This window comes from Argopecten irradians, chromosome 9, assembly GCF_041381155.1.
Source record: "Argopecten irradians isolate NY chromosome 9, Ai_NY, whole genome shotgun sequence".
NCBI lineage: Eukaryota > Metazoa > Mollusca > Bivalvia > Pectinida > Pectinidae > Argopecten > Argopecten irradians.
In genome coordinates, this window is record NC_091142.1 from 40,341,959 (window position 1) to 40,367,673 (window position 25,715).

At 34.0% G+C, this 25,715-nt stretch overlaps 1 protein-coding gene across 2 annotated transcripts; it reads left to right on the top strand.

Moving 5' to 3' along the window:
- Positions 1-170: 170 nt before the first annotated feature.
- Positions 171-25,078, top strand: LOC138332331 (A-kinase anchor protein 1, mitochondrial-like). 2 transcript variants are annotated; one of them, XM_069280386.1, is made up of 9 exons: positions 171-315; positions 4,113-5,187; positions 5,469-5,694; positions 8,222-8,367; positions 15,355-15,553; positions 16,169-16,316; positions 16,790-16,857; positions 17,178-17,314; positions 17,870-25,078. In XM_069280386.1, exons 2-9 carry the CDS (start codon positions 4,141-4,143, stop codon positions 17,933-17,935), a joined length of 2,037 nt encoding a protein of 678 aa, XP_069136487.1. In that variant the 5' UTR covers positions 171-315; positions 4,113-4,140; the 3' UTR covers positions 17,936-25,078. The 2 variants fall into 2 exon arrangements, with proteins under 2 accessions (XP_069136487.1, XP_069136488.1); XM_069280387.1 differs by having other exon boundaries at positions 15,373-15,553.
- Positions 25,079-25,715: the final 637 nt, after the last annotated feature.

A 25,715-nucleotide genomic window follows, 5' to 3' on the forward strand; every position in this document is an offset into this window, starting at 1 on the left:
CTGATATATTTTCAGAACAATGATTTATTTAAAGAAAATATATATTATTTACCAAGAAAAAAAATTTTATATCGAAAGTGGGTCGATTTTTATAATGCGTATTGATATTTTCTCGAAGTGCCCATGAAAGTAGTGCATAACCAAATCTCGTCATATCTCGTTGTATGCGTGACCTTGAAATCACTGAAGATACGGTACTGAGACATCAAGAAGCACGTGTGTAAAGAAGATATCCCGAAAACATTGCGATTTATTGATATGACATTCATAACATCATACAAATATTAATGCAACAATCGACCGAAAATTATAAAGGTATTGTTTGAAAGGGTTTAACAAGCCTAGTTGATGCATGTTGTATAATATTGTTCACATTATTGTGGTTGCGCGCTACAGAACGGTAAACATGCCGTTTTGTCGAGGTCGCAGGAACGCGTGGGCGAAAAACAGACTGATTTTATTTTTCTTGATACTGAAATCCCGTTACTGCGCAATCATTTCAAATGTTTTTAGAAAGACACGTATCCCTCATTGCTTCGCAAGCTTGGTAATACCATATGACGCATTTTCGTATGCAGGCATGTTTAGTCATGGTGCAAAATTTGCTCTTGAAAAAGAACTGGTCTAGGATAATTTTGGACCTTACGCATATCTAAAAGCCTACTGTTGTCAAAATCTAACATCTTAGTAAAATATTCTCTTTTATTGATGTAAAATATTGTGTGTTTAGATAATAGAAAGCATATTGTTATGTAAGCCTATTAGCCTAATATAAATTTAGATTAGATATTAAATGAGATACATGTATTCTAAAGAAGGATTGAAAAAATACATTATCGTAAGATTGTGTTTATAACTTTATATGCTTCTGGATTACACCAATACCTGACAAATTCGGCCAATTAAATGGAAACAATTGTTTATAACTTGATAATTATTACCAACTATCAATAGTTTTCATAGATAATTGAATATATATATTATTCTGTAACAGGAGGGAGATTATGTAGCGGCCAGACCAGGACTTGAACTTAGGACTTCCGAACACTAGCCAAATGCTCCACCACTGAGCTTCCTCGTCAACATTAATAGACCCAGTCCAATCCTGCTACACTCAGTCTCCTCCTTTCTTTTTAAAAGTCTTTGCCCAGGAAAACATACAAGAACCTTATACAACCACCGTGGGTATTTTAGTTGTGCCAATTTTATAACTTGAGAGGAGAAAATTTAACAGCCAGACCAAGATTCGAACCCGAAACCTCCAAACACTAGCCTAATGTTCCATACTTGCCAACTTGTCAAAATTCTCATGGGGGAGAAAGTGCGTGAACGACATTTTCCAACCAAAACATGTGTCGCGCGCGGTACAAATTTAGCATAAATCAAGGGGAGATAATATTAATTATTAAAGAATTTTTTTTTTCTATCTAATGCAGTGTATGCAAATATGAATGTTGTTCTGTACTGTCTTTTTCTTTAAAAATAGTAGTCTGCTAAATATAAGTTAGAAATTTAGCAGGCAGAAACTTAAAAAGAATAAAAAATATCATAACTTGATTAAAATTGTATCATTTTATTATCGGTAAAGAAACAGTTGTATTGATGGTCCATGGTCCAATTTATTTTAAAATATTTTTTTCTTTATTAAATGTAAAATACATATACATGTGAAGAGTTAATCTGGCTGATAGTGCATCTTTTTTGAAAATTATATTTAATTAAATATTGCATGAATTTTAGATCAAATTCCAAAGTAAGCTTATACAATGTAACTATTATTATTAACCAATTAATGTATGTTTAGTGTTTAATCCTGACTTTCTGAACACAAAATTAACCGATTCACATCACAGAAAATGATGGAACAACTCCGAGTAAAAACTGGAAAATATCCGTAATCTCTTTGATCAATTTAAAATTGAAGTTGTTTCTTTTAAATAATGCATTTAAAATGCTTAAACCAGTCCACCATCACGATTGTATGACGATTGGCATGGCACGTTTACTGCTAACAGCTTGTCTTGATTGCACTGGGACTGCGATCGTTAGTTTAAATGTTACACAGGCCATACATAAATTTCATAAATTAAACAGATACTGTTCACTTTTATCTAATTTACAAACAATCCACTGTCCCCATTAGATGATCAGCAGGTCTGTGTCAAATCAGCCCGTTCTAATCGGCATTGTTTATGTTTTCTCTGTCCAAAATTCCCCCGTCTAAATCACTGTCGTTTGTGTGGTTAACTTCAATGAACTTGAATGGGAAGCCAAAAACGTTTACGTAACCACGACTGACCTTCCCCTCGACAGCTGACTGCTTTGCTTTACCGATAACAGAGCCTAATTGGATTAAAATTAATGTGTTTATTAGCCGGGGTAGTGTCATACCTACAGTCAATGAAGTGTCAGGTATCGTTAGGGTCCAGTGAACAGGTCATTAGCGGACAACTAACTGTACATGAGCTTACCGGACAAGTGTTATCTCTGGCTCTACCGGGGTGAAAGGGGCCCCATACGGGGTTTTGATAGATGGGCTTTCAAAATCGGGAGATTACTGTCTTTTTGAACAATACGATCGGGAAACGGGATAGGGAGTCTGAAATCGGGAATTTCCCGACAGAATTGGGAAAGTTGGCAAGTATGATGTTCTACCGCTGACGTACCTGGTCACTATTGATCAACCCAGTCCAATTCTATTGCACTCAACACTCCTTTTTCAAAGTCTTTGCCCTCGAAGACATACAAGACCCTTATACCACCAATTTTGTAACAGGAGAGGAGAAAATGTAGGGGCCAGACCAGAATTTGAACCCGGGACCTCCAAACACTAGCTAGCCGAATGCTCTATCACTGAGCTACCTAGCTAGTCATGCACTGATGATACCGTTACAATTCTACTATTTGTACTAATTTCGTCTGATCTTATTCCAATCAGCCATGTTGTCTGATCATATATCTACATTTCCAATTTTTTCTTGGCTATGTAACCTTACCAACTGAGAAATCGTTTACACTTGTTTAAACGCAGTCGGTTATCGCACATATACATACAAACACCAGAATGCTGATTTCGGCAAGTAGTGTTAATGCACATCAGATTTTGCCTATATTGTTTCTGTATTTTTTAATTCTTAAATTAAACAATTTGAATGTAATTAATGTCTTAAATTACATTTCAGAAAATTAAATATTTGTTGTTTACTGGTGTATGTTAGGACAGATATTTTGACGCACTAACGTATGTCATTTAAAATATCTGTCCAACAAATGCAGTTTACTCACCAGTAAACAACAAAAAGTAAAAAGCATACCTTTATAAACAAACCCAGATAATTTGGTTGTTGATGAGCCATAGGCCATGCACATTTCTTTTTAAGCTGTCATAAAATAATTATTTATTATATCACTCAATTATTTTCTGTGATGATTTGGCATGGGTGTATCATTGAAATGGTCAAACGAGCCTTTGGAAAACTGCTCAATTGGCATGATAGCAGCAGGAACAGTGAAATGAGTACAACCACTATTGCAATAAAGTTTTACAAAATATATTGAAAACATCTTTTGCACAGGGTCATTTAATCAAGACTCACAACAAAAGAATGTAAAATGTGATTTAAAATTAATCCTAATTTAGAGCAAAAATGTTTATAGATATTGAAGAATTTTAAAATACCAAACTTACTGAGTCTTTCAAAACATGTTTGTGTTCTTTCTTTCGTGGTTTGAAGTTTTGATATCATTTCGGAGGTATATTAAATTTATTAAATATTCATGGTAAGTCGATGGAGCAATGGTAATAATTATATGAAACCAAAAGTCATTATTTTTTCACAATTTGGATGAAAAATAAGAAACTTACATGTAGCAAAATTTTGCGATTTGGCTTGAAGTGTATATATAATTCAACTGATTCTTAATATATTACAGGTCAACATTTTGTGACTAAGGTTTGAATTACAAAAAAAAATCATTCCTTATGGAAACAACTGGCTTTTCAGTAGTGTGTAACAACGGGATGATGTAAATTTTATTGCAACAAAAAAATTATCATTTGGTAATATAGGTATATCTTATTAAATTAAATTTGGTCAAATGTTCTGTTACAGAAGAGTGAGTGGTGAAAATAGATGAAATATGGCAAATTTAAAGGTGATTGTTGGATGCTCAGTTTCATTCTTCGGCTTACTATGGCTGTTCCTGTGGAAGAGATCACCAAAGGAGAAACCTCCTTCTGAATCAAAAAAGAAAAGTGAAGAAACAGTGAGACCTCAAAATAATGTTGGTTCTAAAAACAACCTGCCTGATGTTGTTCACCAAAGCACAGAGTCTCCAGCTGCTGGACAGGAAGCTGTGGAAGAGAGCATGTCGATGGAGACAGTGTTACAAACAGAGAGTTGTAAGTTAGACAATAGTTGTACTGACTCCAGGAATTCAGACTTTCAACAAGTCTGCTTGGAGGATCAGATAATACAAGAGGAGGTCATGTCATCTTCTACTGCTCCAGAGACACATTCAGATATCAAGACTTCAGATACTTCAGAGTACGACATAAACTGCATGGGAGACAGCACCGGAAATCTAACATCAGAGTATAGCTCTACTCGGATAGCTGGAAGTGACAACCCACATGAAACTACTGCCATGAATGAGGCTTTCATTACATCAGATTTAGGAGACAGTATCATGGACAAGACCTGTGATAAAGCAAGTGATTCCACACATGATGTGTCTCTGTCTACCTCAACTTTAGCTGAACCACTGCTAGAATCAACAAAACTAGACATGACATCCTGTGAAAATGAACAAAGCGTGAAGATTGAATGTTCTGTGCCTTTGTCTACAGAAAAGAGTGTTTCACTTGACAAAAAACACCATCTAAATGGTAAAAAAATCAATGACATTGGAAAAAACCTAAAGGATTCATTAAAAAACAGTAAAGTATCAGAATCAGACTGCTTTGAGAATCATACAAACAGTAACCATGATAACCAGATGACAAATAGTTGGTCTTCTGAGGTGGAGAGTTGTGATAATATGGACAAACAGATAGACATTGAACTGTGTAAGGGAGATAACTCAATTTCTATCAACTCGCCAGACTCTGTGGGCCAAACACCATCTAAAAGTGAAAGTGAAACTAGTGTGCATGGGTCAGACTCCAACACATCAAACTGTGATAGTGTAAGTAGATTGTCAAAGCAGGTAAAGTATTAGGATCTCAAAAGTTTGGGAAGGGGTGGCTTTTGACAAAAGTCCTTTAATTTCACTCCCGACTCTGATGTAAAGAAATATTTGTTTTACTATTTTTGAGTAGTAGTTGAACTTTTAAATGCAAACCTTGATTTTAATTTTCTTAATTGATTGAAATTCATTGGTGATTATAGGAGTGTTATGCCGATACTCTTTTGTCATCCATTTGTGTTTTGTATATTTGTTACTTCAGATTAAGAATTATTTTGTAGATTTCAAGCAACAGCAGCAGTCGAGCCTCCAGTATTGTAGACGGCCCCAACAAGTCAAACATTTCCAAAAAAGAGTCGTATGAGTTTAAATTTCCTACAGTGTTTTGTGGACGCTTGATTGGTAAACATGGAAAAAACATCCAGCACCTAAAGGAAAGATCTGGAGCAAACATCTCTCTCAGTAACCATCCATATACACCAGATTTCCAAGTCTGTCTCGTTGAAGGTTTGTCAAATTCACTGTCTTGAAATTACTTAGTGAAAACATAATTTGGTTGTAAAATCCTTTATTAAAATTATTGTAGATTGGTTCTACTGAATATTAAAGTCATCCAGTAGACTAAATTTGGATCTATCAGGGTACTTTCTTCCCTTACATGACTCCACACACTGGGAAGTAACTGATAGGTCAGAATGATAGGCTCATGAGAGTACAGAGGACTTCACATAATCGAATAACGGTTATTTGAATATTTCGGTTATTTGCATAAAATTCTGCAGTCCCGATTTTTTCCTTCTTTATCTTTGTTTTTCAACTCCGTGTATTTGCATAGACTTCTACATGACCTCCGGTTATTTGAATAAAATATTTGGGAAATTCTAAAAATAAAATTGAATAGTTTTCAATTTTGCAAAATATTTTTAGCAAAATTCGCCGATATATGTTTCAAGATACTTCGCTTTTACTAGAAATCATCATGGTGACAGATTAAAGTTATCATATGGCTTGTTGTTTTATGCACGAATCTGCAAAGGTATTCGACGCTGTTACGATTTACATCAGCAGCGGTTGATCATAGCTTTAGTATAATCACTGACTCAAACATCTAATTAAAGCATTTGCACTTTCAAATATGTTATTTATTAACGTACCTTAGTTCGCGATCGGTTGGAGAAACCATGCTTCCTTACAACAATCGCCACTCATGAGTAGTCTCGTTCAACCAGAGTCTTGTTGACTACGACAGACATGTGCGTATCAAGCGTCTCGTTGAACGAGACATAAAAGCATGCAAAGTCGGCGTGCAATGACTACCGCAAGTTTCGTACAGTATGTAGGATACAAAAGATACTTGCTACGTTGTTTTATTGCTACTTGAATATGCATTAATTTCTGAAATGTTAACAAGCTATTCGCCCTATAGATCAACAATACAGGGAGAATTCTCAAAACACATTTAGGTCCAGTGAACGCATGGCTTCACCTGCCGCCATTTTCGAATTCATACACATGTGTAAAAAACAACACTACTAGTTGATCGGCACTTTGAAGTTTATTCACGATCGTAAGTTCATTTTGCCAGGCAAATGTATGTATATTTGTTTATTATTTAGGTTCAGAATTGTAGACACAAATTCAATCCTGTTTAGTTATTGCATTTGATATCGATCGTTTAGCTGTTTCTCAAATATTCACGTGTCGATCTAACGTTAACAAGAATCTAATATTGGAATATTTTTTGTTATTAAACAATTAAAATCGATTTACAACTTCGAAAATAATTACTTGTTGTTCGTTTTAAGTGTAAATAATTTACGTATTTATCAAGTAAACGAAACGATATCTATTTGCCTGTTCACATACATATGTGTGAGGTCAAACGAAGGTACATAATGTCATCTCCGTCTATTCAAATACTACGGTTATTTGCATATTTTCTTCTGGAAAATGACTTATTCAAATAAGCAGAATCCTCTGTACATATGTGTGAGGTCAAACGAAGGTACAAAATGTCATCTCCGTCTATTCAAATACTACGGTTATTTGCATATTTTCTTCTGGAAAATGACTTATTCAAATAAGCAGAATCCTCTGTACATATGTGTGAGGTCAAACGAAGGTCCAAAATGTCATCTCCGTCTATTCGAATACTACAGTTATTTGCATATTTTCTTCTGGTAAATGACTTATTCAAATAAGCGGAATCCTCTGTATATTTAGTTGTACTTTCATGAAGGGAGGGGGCATTATCCTCATCTCCTTGCTCTGCTTTTGTCTCATGTCGTCTTGTTTTGATCAGAAAGGTGAGGGTATATATACATTATTTTGTATGTCTTGCAGACATTTTTACTCTAGGTACAGACAAACCTGTCTATAAAGGACACTAAAGGGACCAAGCAAAAATGTCTTATAAAGGCAGGTGTCCTTTATACAGAGGTTAATTATATAACAAATTACACCTCAATAAAGGCAGGTGTCCTTTAAATTTATACACACATCAATTATATAGCAAATTACACAAAATGAGGTTGATGAATCTGTCCTTTACACACAGGTGTCCTTTATAGCAGGCTTGACAATATGCCAGGGCAAGAAATATCCCAGGTCCGATTGCCCAAGACCAGTAAAATATGGTCCCGGACAAGTGAAAATTGGTGTAAACTTGTCCAATTTCAATGTAAATTACCCTGTTTTGGGTAAAATTTGACTGAAATCTTAAATTCGGGCAAGTGGTTTTCAAAATAAGTTTCTTGCCCTGTATGCCTCCCAAAACATGGAAGAAAATTTGTTTTACTTTATCTTAATCAAGAACATTTGTTTCTGATCACATTCCAGACTCAATTTATCACAGTAAGTTTTCTACATGATAGCATTTGAACCGTGTGAATGGTTAGAATGAACACCTCTTTATGTTTAAACTTGTGTATGATGTACATTTGTGAAAAGGTGTCAAATACTAGAATGAAATTTAACGAAGTTACTTACCATATTTTGTAATTAATGATTTAGACAAAGAAGCGGTTTATTTCAGGTACACAAAAGCAGATAGATGAAGCACTGAAAATCATTGGCAGAAAGTTTCCAGAGGTAGATATGACAGCTATTGGATCAGAAGTAGAGAATGAATCGGAGCCCAGCACAAACGGCAAACCCATGCTGATGCCGGACATAATGCAGGTACCTATCAATGCTTTTTTTACTGCAAGCCTGTTAAGTTTAGTTTCCATCCAGATGTTGACCATAGTTCAGAAAGAAAGTGGCAGGTGTTCCTAAAATACCAGATCATTAGGCCAAACAAAATTAATTTCTTGTTTCTCAGGCCCGCCCGCATCCAATATGAACCCCCCGCACCACTCACTTTTTATTGAAATCAAAAAAATAAAAACGTCCGCGCCGAAAAATAAATTCCGGAAAAAAATCCGACGTTGGTTCCCGCATTATCCGGAACTTGACCTATCCGTGTTTTAGAATCTCCCAAATCAGATCATTGAAACGTTTGTTTATCCTTTAGAAGCTTGTGATTGCACATGGTACACGGCAGCAATAATGATTTCGCTTCAAATATCTTTTTTCTGGGAGTGTTCTTTTACCCTGGACAATCATTTCGAATTATAGTGATACTTGTTCGTTTGGCGAACTCTACAAAGGTCTGTGCGATGGATCGCTTGGTCCCGACGACTGGTCATTTCCGCCAAAATTCGCGGATCATCATGTGTCGGCTGCTATCGGCAAACGGAAAACTGACGTTTTTGACAAAGTTATGATGTCTTCAAAGGTAAATGAAGCAACGAAACTGTTTGGACATTATGTCAGAATAACGTTGCACGAGGTGCAACGGTCATCGGCATCTACATCTGAAAACAATGTCAAAACTGATCATGAAAATGAATGTCGGAATAAAACAGGTGAGAAAAAAAGGAATGCTTTCCAAGTTCTCATAGATGCTGGTAGAAAGCTCACATTGCCGAATATGTACAACACAGACAACAAAATCCGAAATAGTAAACATCTCCAATTCAACAAGTTTGTGTCAACACTTCAGAAAGCCCAGCTGGGGTTTCTTATCAGTAAACTTTATATATTGCCCTATGTGAATTTTGAAATAGACAAACTATCTCTTAAAAGAAAAAGAAATGTGTGGGAGGAACGAAAGGGGAGCAAAAAGACCAAATCTTAAAACATAGGGAGTCCTGATCACTTGCTTATGTACATCTGGCTAACATTGAACATAAAGTTGTATTTCAATTGTTTTTCAATTTAAATTGTAAGTTTAATACCAGAAAATAAAGACAATAGTTTAAAATTAAGATTTCTTTATTCATTTTATGCATTTAACAATTGACACAATTTCAAATCACATGATTCATGTATATTATTATGTGACTGAGAAAAAAAAAAAAAAACCTCGAACATCACATTTTTTTAGGTAGTAAAAAAAAAAAATAGCCTCCCTCCCTCATCCTTTTTTGGAAAAATGTGCCTGAGAAACAAGAAATTAATTTTGTTTGGCCTTAGTTATTTCCATTTGGTTAAAAACAAATTGTGAAAGGACAGATAAAAAATAAAATTATTACACCTTCCAATAACTACAATAATGTTTTGTTAGCTTTCATAGATTTAGCATCAAAACAAAATTCTTTGTTATTATTCAATTAGTATTTGACAAAAAAAAAGTTTTTCTATTATATATCCCTTTGAGGCTTTTGTATTAATAGTGATAGAAGTAAAGAGAATGTTAAACTATATTTTATCAAAATACAAATCTCATATTAAATGATGTTTACTTTTAATATCAAAAATTAGATTTACAAGGAAAGACACAAACATAAAATATTCTTACATTCCTGAATTTGATTTAATTTATTGCCCCTTTTGTCATAATTAAAATTCCTGAGTTTGATTTAATTTGTTGTCCCCTTTTTGTCATTTAATAAAAAATCCTGAATTTGATTTAATTTGTTGTCCCTCTTTTATCAGTTGATAAAATGTCAATCAAGGCAAGGCTTTGTTTCCTTGTTAGTCCATAGAATGTTCTCTACACTTTCCTGGCTTAGACTTCTACTGCACTGCCTTTCCTGTTCTGCATGGCACTGTTACTTTGAAAATCCAGACACCTAAGCATGTGCATTTTGTAGATCGAAATATAGGCTGTTGATCGTACTTTGATCTAACTTTGATAAAGTTGTTAGTTTTACTAGCTTTAGCTATTCGCTTGCAATAGTGTTAGCTAAAAGTACCTGTCGAGAATATATATCATCCAGAAATATACATATATAATATATAATGTTTATCTTTAATATATATTGTTCACCCTTTCTTCTATTTTCTTGTTATCCTCCATGAAGACTTATTGTAATAAAGTAGTTTCTTCTATTAGTGACAAATATTGGGTATAAACAGAAATTTATTTTATCAGCATCTATGTTATCAATGCAATATTTCTGTTTAAGTCTGGATTTGTAGAACTAGAAATGCATGCTTAGCTTTATAGAAACTTACTAGTAGTAGACACCATGTGAATGTATAGAGTAGAATCTCCAACTTACATTTAAATATTATGTGATAGTCCCTGTGTTATAACTGGGTCAATAACCAGTAGAAAATTAGGTAGATTATCAGGCACAGTAAAGCACCTGTAGTTTATGTATATTATTTGCTTGTATTATACTGTAATTTACATGTAACATGTAGTCTGTATGCATTATAGACTTAATCTAAGGGATTTCCAGTAAAAATAATAACAACTTAATGATAAGTTCCTTAAAGATGCTCCACCGCTGACAAATGGTATTTTTTCACTATTAAAAACAGCAGCAGACGATTTAGTATTTTTCTTCAGTTACAAAAGTTACTTACTCTACACTATTACCACCATTGAAAAGTTTGAGCTTCCAATTTTACATCAAGTTTAAAATATAAAAAAATCATTAATTGCATCCTGAAAAAATTCCCTGGCACTATATCCTATATTGAATGAAGTACTGATTGTGTATGCACCAAAAGCAAAACATATTATTTTATATAGTTTTTTTGTGCTAATTAGACATACAAATACACAATTACATACCAATTATTGTTCAAATGATGAGTATCATTTATGCTCTGTCGGCGGTGGAGCATCTTTAACATAGAATTCTTCCTGTTGTCTATTCTGTATTTGCATATTATAGAGTTATCTGTCCTGGCAGGTAGGTATTGATTGTGTCGTCATGTGTTTGTGAGCGTAACATCATACTTTTCGGAGAAAACGACTTGAACTGCGCTCGCAAAATAATGATGTTACAATAGATACCTACGCGAAAGGGAGCTAAGTCTGTAATATACAAAGTCGAAATATATTGGTCAGGATCTCTATGAATCCCAGTAAAATGCATTCTTAAGCACTAACATGAACTTGTTCACTGGAACGGCATATTGATATAAAGTCGTGTTATAGAATAAGAATGTATATTTATGTTGCTCTTGAATCCCTACCAAATTCTTTATTGGAGACTGGGACGTTTGCCAAATCTAGGTTTATTTTGTTAATCATTAAGACAGAGACATGATCATATGTTCAGTAATTAACATCATATAACCGTAGTAATAGTTTAGTTTGATATAACATAGCAGGATTAATTCCTTATTGCATTGTCGAGAAATCTGAACCTAGTGTTCAATATCCTTATTGCTGAAACTGCATGCAGGAAATATGATGGTATGATTAAGGTAGACCGTCCCTTCTGGTTTCCTCTCATGAATTTCGTTCATTTTTTGATATTTTGATTTTAAGTATACCCTGATCACAAAAACCGCATAAAAATCATATGTCACCGGGTTAATTTTTCTTCCAGGGTTGCTTAAAGATATGTACAAATGACTTAACAATCCGGATTTTAAGGATTTTTAAATAAGTAATATTTCCTCCCTGTAGCATCCCTTAACATATAAATAATATGCCTGTAACATGTTCATACCTTCAGTAGGTGTTATAGAATTCATAACTATATCAAATAAGCTGGGTCTTCCACAATAAAACGAAATATCGTTATTTTAAAATTAAGTCCGGACCCAATTTTAGTGAAAAATTGCATCAAAATAGCCATGTTTTCTTTTTTTAGCCCACCATCATCAGATGGTGGGCTATTCAAATCGCCTTTCGTCCGTGGTCCGTCGTCCGTCCGTCCGTCCTTCCGTCCGTCCGTCCGTCCGTCCGTCCGTTAACAATTCTTGTTACCGCTATTTCTCTAAAAGTACTGAAGGGATCTTTCTCAAATTTCATATGTAGATTCCCCTAGGACCCTAGTTGTGCATATTGTATTTTGGGACTGATCGGTCAACAAGATGGCCGCCAGGCAGCCATCTTGGATTTTGATAGTTAAAGTTTGTTACCGCTATTTCTCAGAAAGTACTGAAGGGATCTTTCTCAAATTTCATATGTAGGTTCCCCTAGGACCCTAGTTGTGCATATTGCATTTTGGGACTGATCGGTCAACAAGATGGCCGACCAGCCGCCATCTTGGATTTTGATAGTTAAAGTTTGTTACCGCTATTTCTCAGAAAGCACTGAAGGGATCTTTCTCAAATTTCATATGTAGGTTCCCCTAGGACCCTAGTTGTGCATATTGTATTTTGGGACTGATCGGTCAACAAGATGGCCGCCAGGCAGCCATCTTGGATTTTGATAGTTAAAGTTTGTTACCGCTATTTCTCAGAAAGTACCGAAGGGATCTTTCTCAAATTTCATATGTAGGTTCCCCTAGGACCCTAGTTGTGCATATTGCATTTTGGAACTGATCGGTCAACAAGATGGCCGACCAGCCGCCATCTTGGATTTTGATAGTTAAAGTTTGTTACCGCTATTTCTCAGAAAGTACTGAAGGGATTGTTCTCAAATTTCATATGTAGGTTCCCCTAGGACCCTTAGTAGTGCATATTGCATTTTGGGACTGATCGGTCAACAAGATGGCCTCCAGGTAGCCATCTTGGATTTTGATAGTTAAAGTTTGTTACCGCTATTTCTCAGAAAGCACTGAAGGGATCTTTCTCAAATTTCATATGTAGGTTCCCCTAGGACCCCAGTTGTGCATATTGCATTTTGGGACTGATCGGTCAACAAGATGGCCGCCAGGTAGCCATCTTGGATTTTGATAGTTAAAGTTTGTTACCGCTATTTCTCAGAAAGCACTGAAGGGATCTTTCTCAAATTTCATATGTAGGTTCCCCTAGGACCCCAGTTGTGCATATTGCATTTTTGGACTGATCGGTCAACAAGATGGTTGACCAGTGGCCATCTTGGATTTTGATAGATAAAGTTTGTTACCGCTATTTCTCAGGAAGTATTGAAGGGATTGTTCTCAAATTTCATATGTAGGTTCCTTTATGACCCTAGTTCTGCATATTACATTTTGGGACTGATCGGTCAACAAGATGGCCGACCAGCAGTCATCTTGGATTTTGATAGTTAAAGTTTGTTACCGCTATTTCTCAGAAAGTATTGAAGGGATTGTTCTCAAATTTCATATGTAGGTTCCCCTAGGACCCTAGTTGTGCCTATAGCATTTTGTGACCACCATCTTGGATTTTGATAGTTTAAAGTTTGAAAAGCAGAAAAAAGAAGTGTAAGTTTGAAAAGCAGAGAAAAGATCCCTCTTTCATTTGTCAGACATAGATCAATCTTTGGTGGGCGCCAAGATCCCTCTGGGATCTCTTGTTCTGAAAAAATGATCTCAAGAAAAATCGATTTTTTAGAATTTCCATGAAGATTGGCTTATTTGAAATACGAAAAGCCAATAAAAAGTATACCTCACCGCATTATTTTTCAAATTATGACCGATTTGCTTCCTAATACCCCTTCAATTTTGGCCTGAAAATGTTAAAAAATAGGAGAATCCGTAGCACTTTTCAACGTTTTATGTTATTCATTTACCCTTGTTAGTTTTTACCGATTGGCACACCTTTAGATTGATACACTTCAAGTAAACACTCGAAAAGGTTCTAGACGAAATACTTGCTCGAATGCCGTTTTCAGAAGCGAGTTGTAATAGATGGGTACGGAGAAATAAAATACGTTTGCCGGGATTCGGATAGCGACGTAACAAACGTATGACGTCACAGAAGGGACGGTCTACGTTAAAGTTTAAATTTTACACCAACTTTTCACTTTGCATGTCATGCTCATGAAATACTCACATATTTCTTGCTTTCAGTTTCACTCTTTCTTTAAATTTTCAATAAAATAAAAAATATTTCATGTCTGAATGAAGTTTTTCTCAAAATTTATTTTTTTTGCCAATATCTTAATTATATGTATAATAATTATTAAATTTTAAGTATATATGCTCAACGAAAAAAAAAGAAAGAAAATAAAATTTAATTCAGATGTAATGATTTTTTAAAATAAAAACAAAACAAAAATTACAAGAATTTGGCAAATCAAAACAAATTTAAGAAAAATCAAAGTGCTAATACGAAAATATTTGTTCCCAAAATTAAAAAATTTAAATCATTTTTTATATTCTTACAACAATCCATCATGTGATTTTGGAACTCTGACTGGAAACAGATATTTTTACCCTTTGGCCTTTTAAAACTTATTTAGCATGAGGTCAAACCACTCTCACTTCACATAATTACCTTCTTTCTTTACTAACTTCAATCAAATCTTCACTTGCACCAAAAGCAACTTAATGGTTACAGCCTTCAAAACTGATTCTATTGTGGATATGATAATGATACGAGATGATGGTTAATATAATCTATCTATTTTAATCTTGGTTTGAAAACAATGATGAAAAACTTTGTAAATGTATAAATAAATATGTAAATAAATATACCTGTTACACATATGTTGATATAAAACAAATTTTCAGTCATATTGCATAGCAGAGCTTATTTCAAAAAATTCTTCGAACTTGTCTCTTGGGTTTGTCTGGAATGTCACATGTAAAATATATCCATTAGCAAACGACTGCCAATAAGTGAATATATGCAAGAAGAAGAAAAAAATAGTTTCTAACTTTACTTATACCATCATCGAGTACAACAGTTTTCATATCCACTTGAAGTTAGTTATGAAATCTGTATCACTGAGCTACGAGGGGCGGTGAAGGTCTGAAGGAGATGTGCTGTGGACTTACAGGGATTTTATTGCATTTTTGACATTTTATACTGAAAAGAAAACAGGTGTGCGTCTCCTTTCAGCTCAACCTGCCCGAGGGTGTTTCCATCGACGTGGTGGTGTCCAGTATTGTCGACGCAGGCCATGTGTTTGTTCAACAACACACACATCCATCTTTCCCCTCCTTGGAGCGACTAAACCAGTTTATGATAGCATGTTATACGCAGGATGGCATCGTACCTCAACTCCCACGGCCACTTGAGGGTGAGTACTAACACATACAGAGCCACCTCTTTTCTCACATTTTCAAAACAATCAGTCTGATCACTGTTAACAATTTGATAGGTAAAAAGCAACTCTTGTGTGTGTGACTTAAGCAAATACGGGGTTTCGAGATCCCAAAACGATTCGATAAAAGTACATTTTACTGTCGATTGGTCCCACTGTCCGGTGATAATGACATCATCACGACATAATGATCACCGGAAGGTTAATCACCGGAAGGTGAGACTAATGGACGGTAAATTGTACTTAACTTGCGTCATTTTGGGCTCTTGAAACCCCCGTATTACAGTAGTTCCAGAGAATCGTCCTTCTATCAAATTTCATACATGATTGTCAACTCATCAAAGAGTAAAGACAGTGCAATAGAGCTCATTTATTCATTCCATTGGAATTGAACATTTGATATGTTCAGGGTACTAGTTGAACCTTTCAGTTTAACTGTTATGATTTTACATTTTCAACAGTTATTTGTTTTGCTCTTGAAATACACATACTACCAAAACATTCCAAAGTTCACAATGACCATGAAAACACTTTTATATGTATTTATTTCATTGAATCACCAAACAAAAATTGCCTGTCTGTCTGTTCCAGTTGGAGTGATATGTTCTGCCCCGATGTTAAATGGCTGGTACAGAGCCCAGATCACGGCTGTGTATGATGATACAGATGAATGTGATATAAAATATGTCGATTACGGAGGATTCTCTCGTGTTCCAGGCTGTACTCTCAGACAGATCAGGTGAACGTCAGGATATATTTACATTAGATATATTCCAACTTTGCATAGTTATCTGCTCTTGTGTACAGGTGTTGATTGATGCATCAGTGGCCTTTTACAACACTTTCTGTGAAAAATAGGAAATGATCAATACCTACCAGCAGGGCAGATAACTGTCTTTTGAAGGAATTGCTTGTCTTTAGCAATCTTCTTCAGTATTTAGAGTCTCTACAGCAGGTAAAAACAAAGCAAGATGGGCATAATTTTAAGATCTTTGTTGCGAGGAAATGAAATTTTGTGTGAATACATGAATATGTTAAGTAAAACTGTTATTTGGATAATTTTTATATGCCACAATTGTTGTTGAAATGAAAACATTGACAGATGTGAAAAAGCATACTTAGTCTCAAAGACTCATGACTTCATCACTCTTATGTTTTAACTGTAAGACCACAGTGATTCTATGTTAATTGAACAAACATGTTATGTTGTAGGAGTGACTTTATGACCTTGCCCTTCCAAGCTGTTGAATGTTACATGGCAAACATTACCCCTATCCAAGGTATGTTGTCAACCAATTCTTCCAAATTCTATTACATCATGAGAGATAAAGAAAATAAATGCCTTAAGAATGAAAAATAACTGCCTTTAGAATGAATATATTACGATTTTATCACCAGTGAGTGACATCATCATTTACCATGAATTTTGCTCATATTTGCTTCTCTTTTACCCTTTGACATTACAATATGTAGATTCAGGGTGTCCTGAAGGTCAAGAAAAAGGGTTGGGTGACCAGAGGTGACACATTAGACAAATGTTTGATGTAGAGATGGCCAATTCACTCCAAGTTGTGTGTGATAATGTGTTTTGTTGGTGTAGATGAGGAATACTTCAGTTCAGAGGCCGCAGCCACACTTGAAGAGCTCACACAAGGGAAGCTACTCCAGGCACAGATTGTTGGTCGTAGTGAAGATGGAACTCCTTATATCCATATTTATCAAATCGCAGGAGAAAAGGTTTGTTGTAGCTGGAATAATTGTATGACTATGTTAGCTTGCAAGTTATTTTCCAGGCCAACTTTTCATGAAAAACCGGTAATTCTTAAATAATCACTTGGGTATAGAAAATTGAAGCATAGGCACTTGGCTTTAAAGACATTTTTCTCTCTATGTATATGTAATACTGTGTCAAGGTCGACACCATAGTGTCCGACCAGTTGAAACCTGTCTGTTTTCTGATTACCTAGTGACATTTATAAGATATGATGAATATTGTATCTTATACCAAATTAAAGATAAATTATCTGGCTGTCGATAGAGAATATTCCCATTGTCACATCTGATACAGTTTGTTAAAAATCATACCTTTTCTGAAATTGGGTATTGTTATATGGCAGGCCGAGTTATAGACCTTGATACAGTATTACTTAGAGGGAGAAAAATGTCTTTAGAGCCAAACGCCTGTGATTGAAGTATCTGTTGAACTATGTCCAATCTAAGCTTGATTTTATTTGGAAACACAACAGAATTTAGAAATTGTATACCGTTTTACACCAATGATTATTGTTTCAGGTATTATTTGTGAACAGAGAGCTAGTGAACAGAGGTGTTACTCGCTGGGTAGAATTGATGTCGTGAAGATCAAAGTGACTGTAAAACACTTTTGCTTCTCCTCAAATGAACCTTGCTAACATCTCAAGTCACTGAAAGGCAAGTTAATTGCGCTTACCGCTCCCTACTGACGGTTATTCCAGACCGATGTTGCGTGAATTCTTCGTGGCTGTTCTTCAAAATGTCTGCTGATGTTGTGGACATGCGCTTTTAAGCCCTTGGACGGAATTACAAACTGGACTTTGTGCAAGTTTTTGCGGATTTTATGTACTGTTTGGTGTAGAGATCCATGGATACAGAATGATAATGTGGAGTTTTCCTTGATGTACCATAGAATAACCAATGAAAAGCGGCACTGCTGGATGATTATACACACCATTTTACTGTTGTGGGAGTCTGCCATGCTTCATATTTAAGTATTAATGATGTAGACTTTCTCATCGTAACACCAAATGTTGGTTCATTGTATCCAGCTTAATGTAAAATACCCTGTCTCCACATCTAAGTCAATGTATTTAATATGCCGTTTTTGTCTGCCTATGTAGGCTGGTGTATATGGGAATACAGGTATCAGCAGGCTTGATACCCTGACAAATGTCTGTTGATTTTGTAACTTGAAGGTCTAAAGTTTGTATAACCCAAGTGCTACACATTCTGCCTTTAAAATAACCTCAATAAATCCTCATTCTGCCCGAATGCCAAATCAGTATGCTTCAGCATAGTTTTCAATGTTGAAGCAAGAAGGAATTACAAAAAAACACATTTAATCTTTTAATTTTATGATGATATGCTTAGATATTGAATAAGTGCTGTTTTTGATAAATTAGGAATAAGAAGTTATCGATATTTCTTATTTGTGTTATAGTACACGGGAAAACCAGCCTTAGCGACCACCTCTGCATGAAGACCACCTGGTTTTGAGACGTCTTCACAAATAGCCAATTATAATATAATGCAAGTTTACTACAACTTGACCTGATTGTGTCCCATGGATGGTCGTTTGATTTAGACTGGTTTATGTGTATAATGTTATAACTGGATAAAAACATATCCTTTCAGTTCTCTACTTCAGTATTGACTTATTTGGTTATTACTTGATTTGTCGATCACCATTTAGCTCTAATGATGGGATCATGGTAGTCAAGTTGTTAAGATGTCTCGATGTCCAGGGCATGTCCATTACTGACTGTTAATAGAACTATAACATAGTAGGGTCCTGGGGTGTAAAAGTATGAGGATATTAGGCGCATATGAAACTTTGCTTGTTGCTCTAGATATTATATCAGAAATTTGAATCTGAGATTTCAGTACCGGTTTATATACGTACAATACTTCTGCTATGATATCTGATGAAGATTACTGTCTCAACAGATACTTGTCTCCTTGAGCTGTTGTGATTTTAATATATTCATGATTATTGAATTTGAAGGATCCTGTATTACAAATGGTGGTAATAATGATCATTAGAAGTTACCTTGGTGATTTTTATGTGGCTTGTTTATGTATTATTCGTCATGCAATATTAATTTGTTGATAACGAGTTACATGTTTATCAGTTCGATATAAAGGTATAACAATACTGGTATTGTTGGGGACACGTAATTAATAATTATCATACTGTATTAAGCCTTTTCTGGACAGTTATTTCTTAATTTTAAGTTTTATTTGAATAACCAACATTCTCTTTGTGTTTGATTGAAAATAATATACTATGTAATTTTGTTTTCATTAAAAAATGTAACATTGAAAAAAGCTGTGGACAAATTCTGAACAAAAGATAGTGATCAAGCTATGAAATCTCGAATACATGAATCTTTAAGTGCATAATACTTTCATAGGCAAGTTAGTGTTGTATGGTTTTGATACTTATATTTCCTCTTTTTAGTTGTGACTTCTAAATTTGTATAGTTATTTATTATCTCAAAGACAAGTGTATAATAGTTTTACTCATGTATTTAAGTTGTAAAAGTTGTACACTAAATATATTATGAACTTCAACTTGACATTTTATCCCAAAAAACTGCCTTCTGTATCTGCCACATTTATGTTCTCATGTGATCAGCTTTTTACAGTAAAGTATTAAAATCTAGCTTATTTAACATTTCACTTTTGAACAATCAACTTTAATACATATTATAAGTTTAAAATAAATTATATTGAAAGAAAAAAGAACAATTTGAGGTCTTATTGTGCATGGCAAATCATTAATTTGAAAACTTTCATATTTATTTCATATTCCTAGGCAAAATATGGTCAGGTAATTAAATTTCAGGTCAGTTTCTTTGGAAAAAAATTAATTGATATGACAACATTTTGCCAGTGTTTTAAATAATAAATTTCACCATTTTCTCAATTTTTAAACTTGTGGAAGCTTCCTTTAGGGAATTTGAAGAAGAAAAAAGCCAATATAGTTCTCTATAAACTGCCACTGTATCTTTATCAATACATTTACCAACATGCATCAAGACATCTCTGTGTAGGACAAGCCGTCCTAGATGTTGATTAGAAATAAATAACAGAAGTATCTTTTATGATATTCTCTATGCTGGTATATCCAAACGGGAATCATCTACCATGTAGAATATAGCCTGCCATCAGTGAAAGAACTAGTCAATAAAATTGCCCATATTTCTGATCTCAAATATAACACTCTCATTCCATATAAATCAATATTTATTATATCATGATTTGCTCTCAAAATCAACTAATGATAATATTTAATTGATATTATAGAATCTAACTTAGATCTTGAGAGATATCATTTTCAACGTTTAGAGGTTATAACATCGCAATACCCGTTTTGAACTAAGATATTTACGAATACACTGTACTTTAAGAAAACCTATGGGACAAGATCAATGGAAAAATTGAAGAATTCTAATCTGTTAAGGCATACTTGTGATGAGTAGGTGCAGAGTTGTTTTTATGAAAAGTTACCGAATGGAGAAAACAAGTATTTCTATGTGTTTGATATTTTACTATTAGTATATTTGCTATACAAAATCCCCAATGAATGGAGACGATTACTTAGACCTTCCATAGATTATGTCCCTTTGCAATGTTTTTGGCATCTTTTCGTCAACATTCTCCAAGGCTTAATAACAAATCAGCAACTTTAAATCCAGAAAATTTAATTGGAAAATTTTTGTCCACATACCATAGATAACTTTGGTGCTAAAAATCACCCATCAAGTTTTTTCATGGTTGGTGTGTACATAAAATAATTCCATACATTAACACCAGGGAAATGCTTATTGTTTCAGATATTATTAGTTTAGTCTGCCCACAATGGTACATATATATCCTGACTGCCATATAATAACTTCCAATGTACAACATATATCTCTACCTGCCTAATCAACTCAATCAGCTGTACAGAATTCCTTCAATTTTTAAAATTAGTTAATATCTGCCATTCATATTATATGCTTACATAACACGTAGATTAACGTCTAAATGTATGTTTTCACGCTATAGATTGTTTCACGCAACCTTATATCACATCCAAAGTTTATTGAAAATTCAGTATTAGTGAGATGTTTTTATTGCTGATCTCAATTTAATTGACACACGAGGCCATGCTTGTTTGATTTGCCCCTTTAAGAAGATGATTAATTTTGTGTAAAAAAAAATTAATATTCCGAAAAAAGCATTACAGTATTTTAAATCTTCTAAGTAGATACCTTAGTAGATAATATTTTTAATTCATGATTTATGTTTGGCATTTTGGTACATATGCCAGAAATTTGCAGTCGTTCCGTTAAAGAAAACCTGTACACGTATATATTTCACTGCTATAATATTGCAGACCACCATTATTCTGTCTTGCCTGTTACAGAGTTACTTCCCTTGCTGGTAGTTACCTTGGGTATTGAATGTGAGCAAAATAAATGTCATAGAATAAACTCATAAAATCCATATATTTCCAGGACTGTGTATTACAGTATAACAAAAATTATTATTAGTGAAAGATTATGTTTATTGATAAATGTCCAGCAGTTATTTCAATCAATGTTTATATTGATAGCTAGAGACCAAAATCTTAGAATTTGATTTGTATTACATTGATTTTTGCTGTAGTACATAGAATGCACCATCTTTCATTTTGTTTGCAGAGTTATCCATCTTTGTTTGCTGTCTATTTTCATTCAATTGGTCGAAAGTATTTTCCAAATGTATGAGGGAGTTTATGTGGTTTACAAAATCATGATTGTTGTACAATCTCTGAAAGTTGATTATGAACTGATCCAGTCTTGAAGAGTTCACATGTGTCTATTCAGGGATGAATGAGTTAATCATATTTATTGGTTTTGAAACTTTGATGTGTAACTTTCACTATAGTGGAGGGAAAAATTTATCAAATTAACAATTTATTTTACTGTCTGTTATATGCAGAACATTAAAGACTTAAGCTCACCAATTTCTATTATGATTATCTGCGCTTTTCTTAGTCACTTTAGAGTGTGTTGATTTAATAAAGTAAAGTGTCTTCTGAGAACAAACATTATTAACTACAATGGTAGTTCACGTTATATACTCGGTGTAAAAAATGACACTAGTTATGAACTTGAGGGTTTATGATATTCTGTCATGTATATAAGGTTACCACAGTAGCCTAGTACACTGTAGTTCACTGTATTTCAAGGGTACTCAAGCTTAGATTTCTGAAACTTGAAATATCCTTAAATTACCCTACAATGTATGTACTTGTAGTTCATAAATGAAATTTAAATGAAAGAATAAAGCAGTTTCAGTGTTGTCCAATAGTAGAGGTGTATTTCAGTACGACTAGGATTAGTATGTTTTGAACTGATGATGTTTTGGGATAATTTTATCAAGAATTGCAGTGTTACTTTATATTAACAAAAATAGAAAATAAAGATCTCATAGATTATTAATATTGTTTTTGAAGGTATCCTCTAAGTCTGGAGCATAAATAACAGTGTTTCAAGTTATATCTGAAAAATATGTTTTATTGCTGTCGGAGAATATAACCGATTGATTTTGTGTTATCAAGAGATTTTACTGAAGTTGGTCAAGTGGTGGTGCATTTATGTTATGAATGAGTTTTCTGAATGTAGGAGTAGATTTTCTGAATGTTTGCGGTTGAGTGTTGGTAGATATTGTATCTATTTTTCCATAAATGAATTTACGTTAGAGGCATTGAGATACATAAAGTTTTGGTTTTATGTAATGTTATTTGTTTGTTTTGAAAGTAATCATGATAATTACATAGTATTTTTCTTTAAGAACAATCATTTACGAATTATGTTGGTTTAAAAAATAAAATATATGTTAATACTTCCAATACTTTGCTAGGATCTGTTGTATTGAACAAAGCTTTAAATTTAAAAACAAAATTTGTGTACTAGACCAAAATTTCTTCCTTTGTTCATGGGATTTCTTCTGATTGAACAATATTAATGGACAGCAACTCATGTCCCTATGCGATCTGAAACATCATAAGATGACCTTTTTTAAACACTAAATTTCCTCCCTTTGCATCCCTGATTTGAGAACAACTCCATATCCATATTGCAGAATTATCTGTTCGTTGAGTAGATATTGATCATGGTGTTTTGCATTTGTGAGTAGAACATCATATTTTTTTCAGCAAAAATGACAAAATTGGCCCTCACTGATGGCCTACTGGTATCAATTGATAGGAAGCTCAAGAGTAGATAACTCTAGTATATGGAAACAGAATACCAGTACACGAGATGGTCATTTTTATCTGTCGTTCGTTCATTTGTATTTGTCTTCTATAAAGAGGGGATGTTTTTATGTCGCCATAGAATTTAAATCTGTGAATAAATAAATGGTGTATGTTTGGGCAGCATAGCATTTGCCAAAACACTGAAATATATTGATTTTAATGATTGTGGGAATTTGTACATTACAGGGTCAAATAGATATTGGAAACTTTAAATGTTGCTAGGAAAATATACAATGATATTGAAACAACGGGAGAAACATGTCTTTGATATGGTCTATCTAACATTCACCGATCCTCACATCAAGTGTTAAACAATTTGATGGATAGGACATCTATTTGTCAAAACGTTCTTCTTGATCAGTAAAAAAAAAATCAGCCTTACTTTATAATTGATGTTGCCATACTGTATTTCTCTATTATATATGCTGACTTAATATTCTGATTTGATGCTTCTATGGTTGTGCTCCTATTTGAATTAGTTACACATGATTAATCTGTATGTGTGAACAGATATGGTAAATATTAATACCCCTGGTAAGTCCACATTTATATGGAAAGAATTGTGAATTAGATACATTTTCATGCAAGTCCCCAGTTCTTAAACAGAGATTTTACGGGATTCATAATTATAGGAAATATAGTCAAAGTTTGTTAACACTTTGAGGTACTGTACTGTATAGTGGGGGGTAAATTTTGTAGGGGATTCACTGTTTTCCTAAATTGGCAAATTCAAAACACCAGCAAAATATTTTGAATTTCACAACTATAATGCTTATAGAGGGTTCTGTATGTTGGTGAATTAAAAAAAAAAACAATGTAAATGTTCTGTTGAAATTTAAAAATATTTAAAGCACTATACAGTATCAAAATATTAAAGTTTGTCCTAGTCAAACAAAACATTTTATTTTATACAGGGTCTTCAAGTTGAGTTTGTCAGTTATCATGGTTTGACTATATTTTAATGCAACATTTACAGAATTATTTAAAGTATATAGCTATTGTGTTGTGTCTCAGGAAAACCAGTGCTGTTAAATCACAGGTCCTTGGCACAAATTTCAAACCCTTAATCCATATTCATACATGTATGTTCATGTATATATTAACGGATAAGTTCATTTAATGATGACCTCTAGCTTACACAGGAGGCTGTTCTTAAATGACCTTGGCTGTTAATTGGATATCAATATAATCAACCAACAATGTAAAAGTGCATAGGTGTAACATTTGTGTCAAGTCCCTGTGATAAACATTTATATCGGGCCATACCAGTAGAATCGGTAGTGCTGTACAAAACCAGAGAAAACCTTTTTAATATATATTTTTTCAGAGGTACATATATATAACGGAATCACATACATTGTATATGTCTTTGGGTTCTTTATATCACATGTCAAGTTCATAGATTAGAGATTTTAAAATCTCAGTTTAAATAAATTTTGTTTGAATGTCTCTTACCAACTTGGTTTTCTTGTTTGTGTTAACTGAAGTTGCAGATGACTTTACATACATCTGTACATTTACTAAGTGGGGGACAACAATGAGGTGTGAGGTACCAGTAGTGCTATTAACATGTACTTTAACTCATTTTGGAAGATAGAAACTTCCGAAATATTTTAGGTCTGTCCATTTATTCATCAACATGGTTAAGGATGAATGTAATATTTGTCTTTTTGTTAGCAAAGTTACAGGGTTAGATGTGTTTGATATCACATTTATCTTTTGCAAAATGTTGGTTTCCTGGAAACCACAGTTGTCTAAACTCCATTTATGCTCCTCAGAACACAATGTAGTGTAGACTGATAACTGGATAAACGACAATGGGGTTACAATCACCATAATCATTATCGTTATACCCACCCCTGGAATATGTCGCAGCAAAACTGAAGGCAGTTCAGGAGAGAGAGAAAACTGACCAATCATAGGCAAGCAGAGAGAATACCTTTGAAGATTACACAAAGCGCCGCCCAACTTCAAAGTCGTACAGTCAACAGTTGATACAGTGAACTGCGTTCAAGCGTCCTGGTTAGACTACTCCCTCAAATGTAGTAACATTTTGTTACGACAGCCAATGAAATCTCTGGGAAGTTACCT

What these genes read in the sequence shown, in the direction of transcription:
- LOC138332331 (XM_069280386.1), top strand. Translation starts at nt 4,141, where the DNA reads ATGGCAAATTTAAAGGTGATTGTTGGATGCTCAGTTTCATTCTTCGGC. An exon ending in TGATGCCGGACATAATGCAG is followed by an intron (nt 8,368 to 15,354) that starts GTACCTATCAAT and finishes AAAAGAAAACAG; the next exon opens with GTGTGCGTCTCCTTTCAGCT. An exon ending in AAACATTACCCCTATCCAAG is followed by an intron (nt 16,858 to 17,177) that starts GTATGTTGTCAA and finishes TTGTTGGTGTAG; the next exon opens with ATGAGGAATACTTCAGTTCA.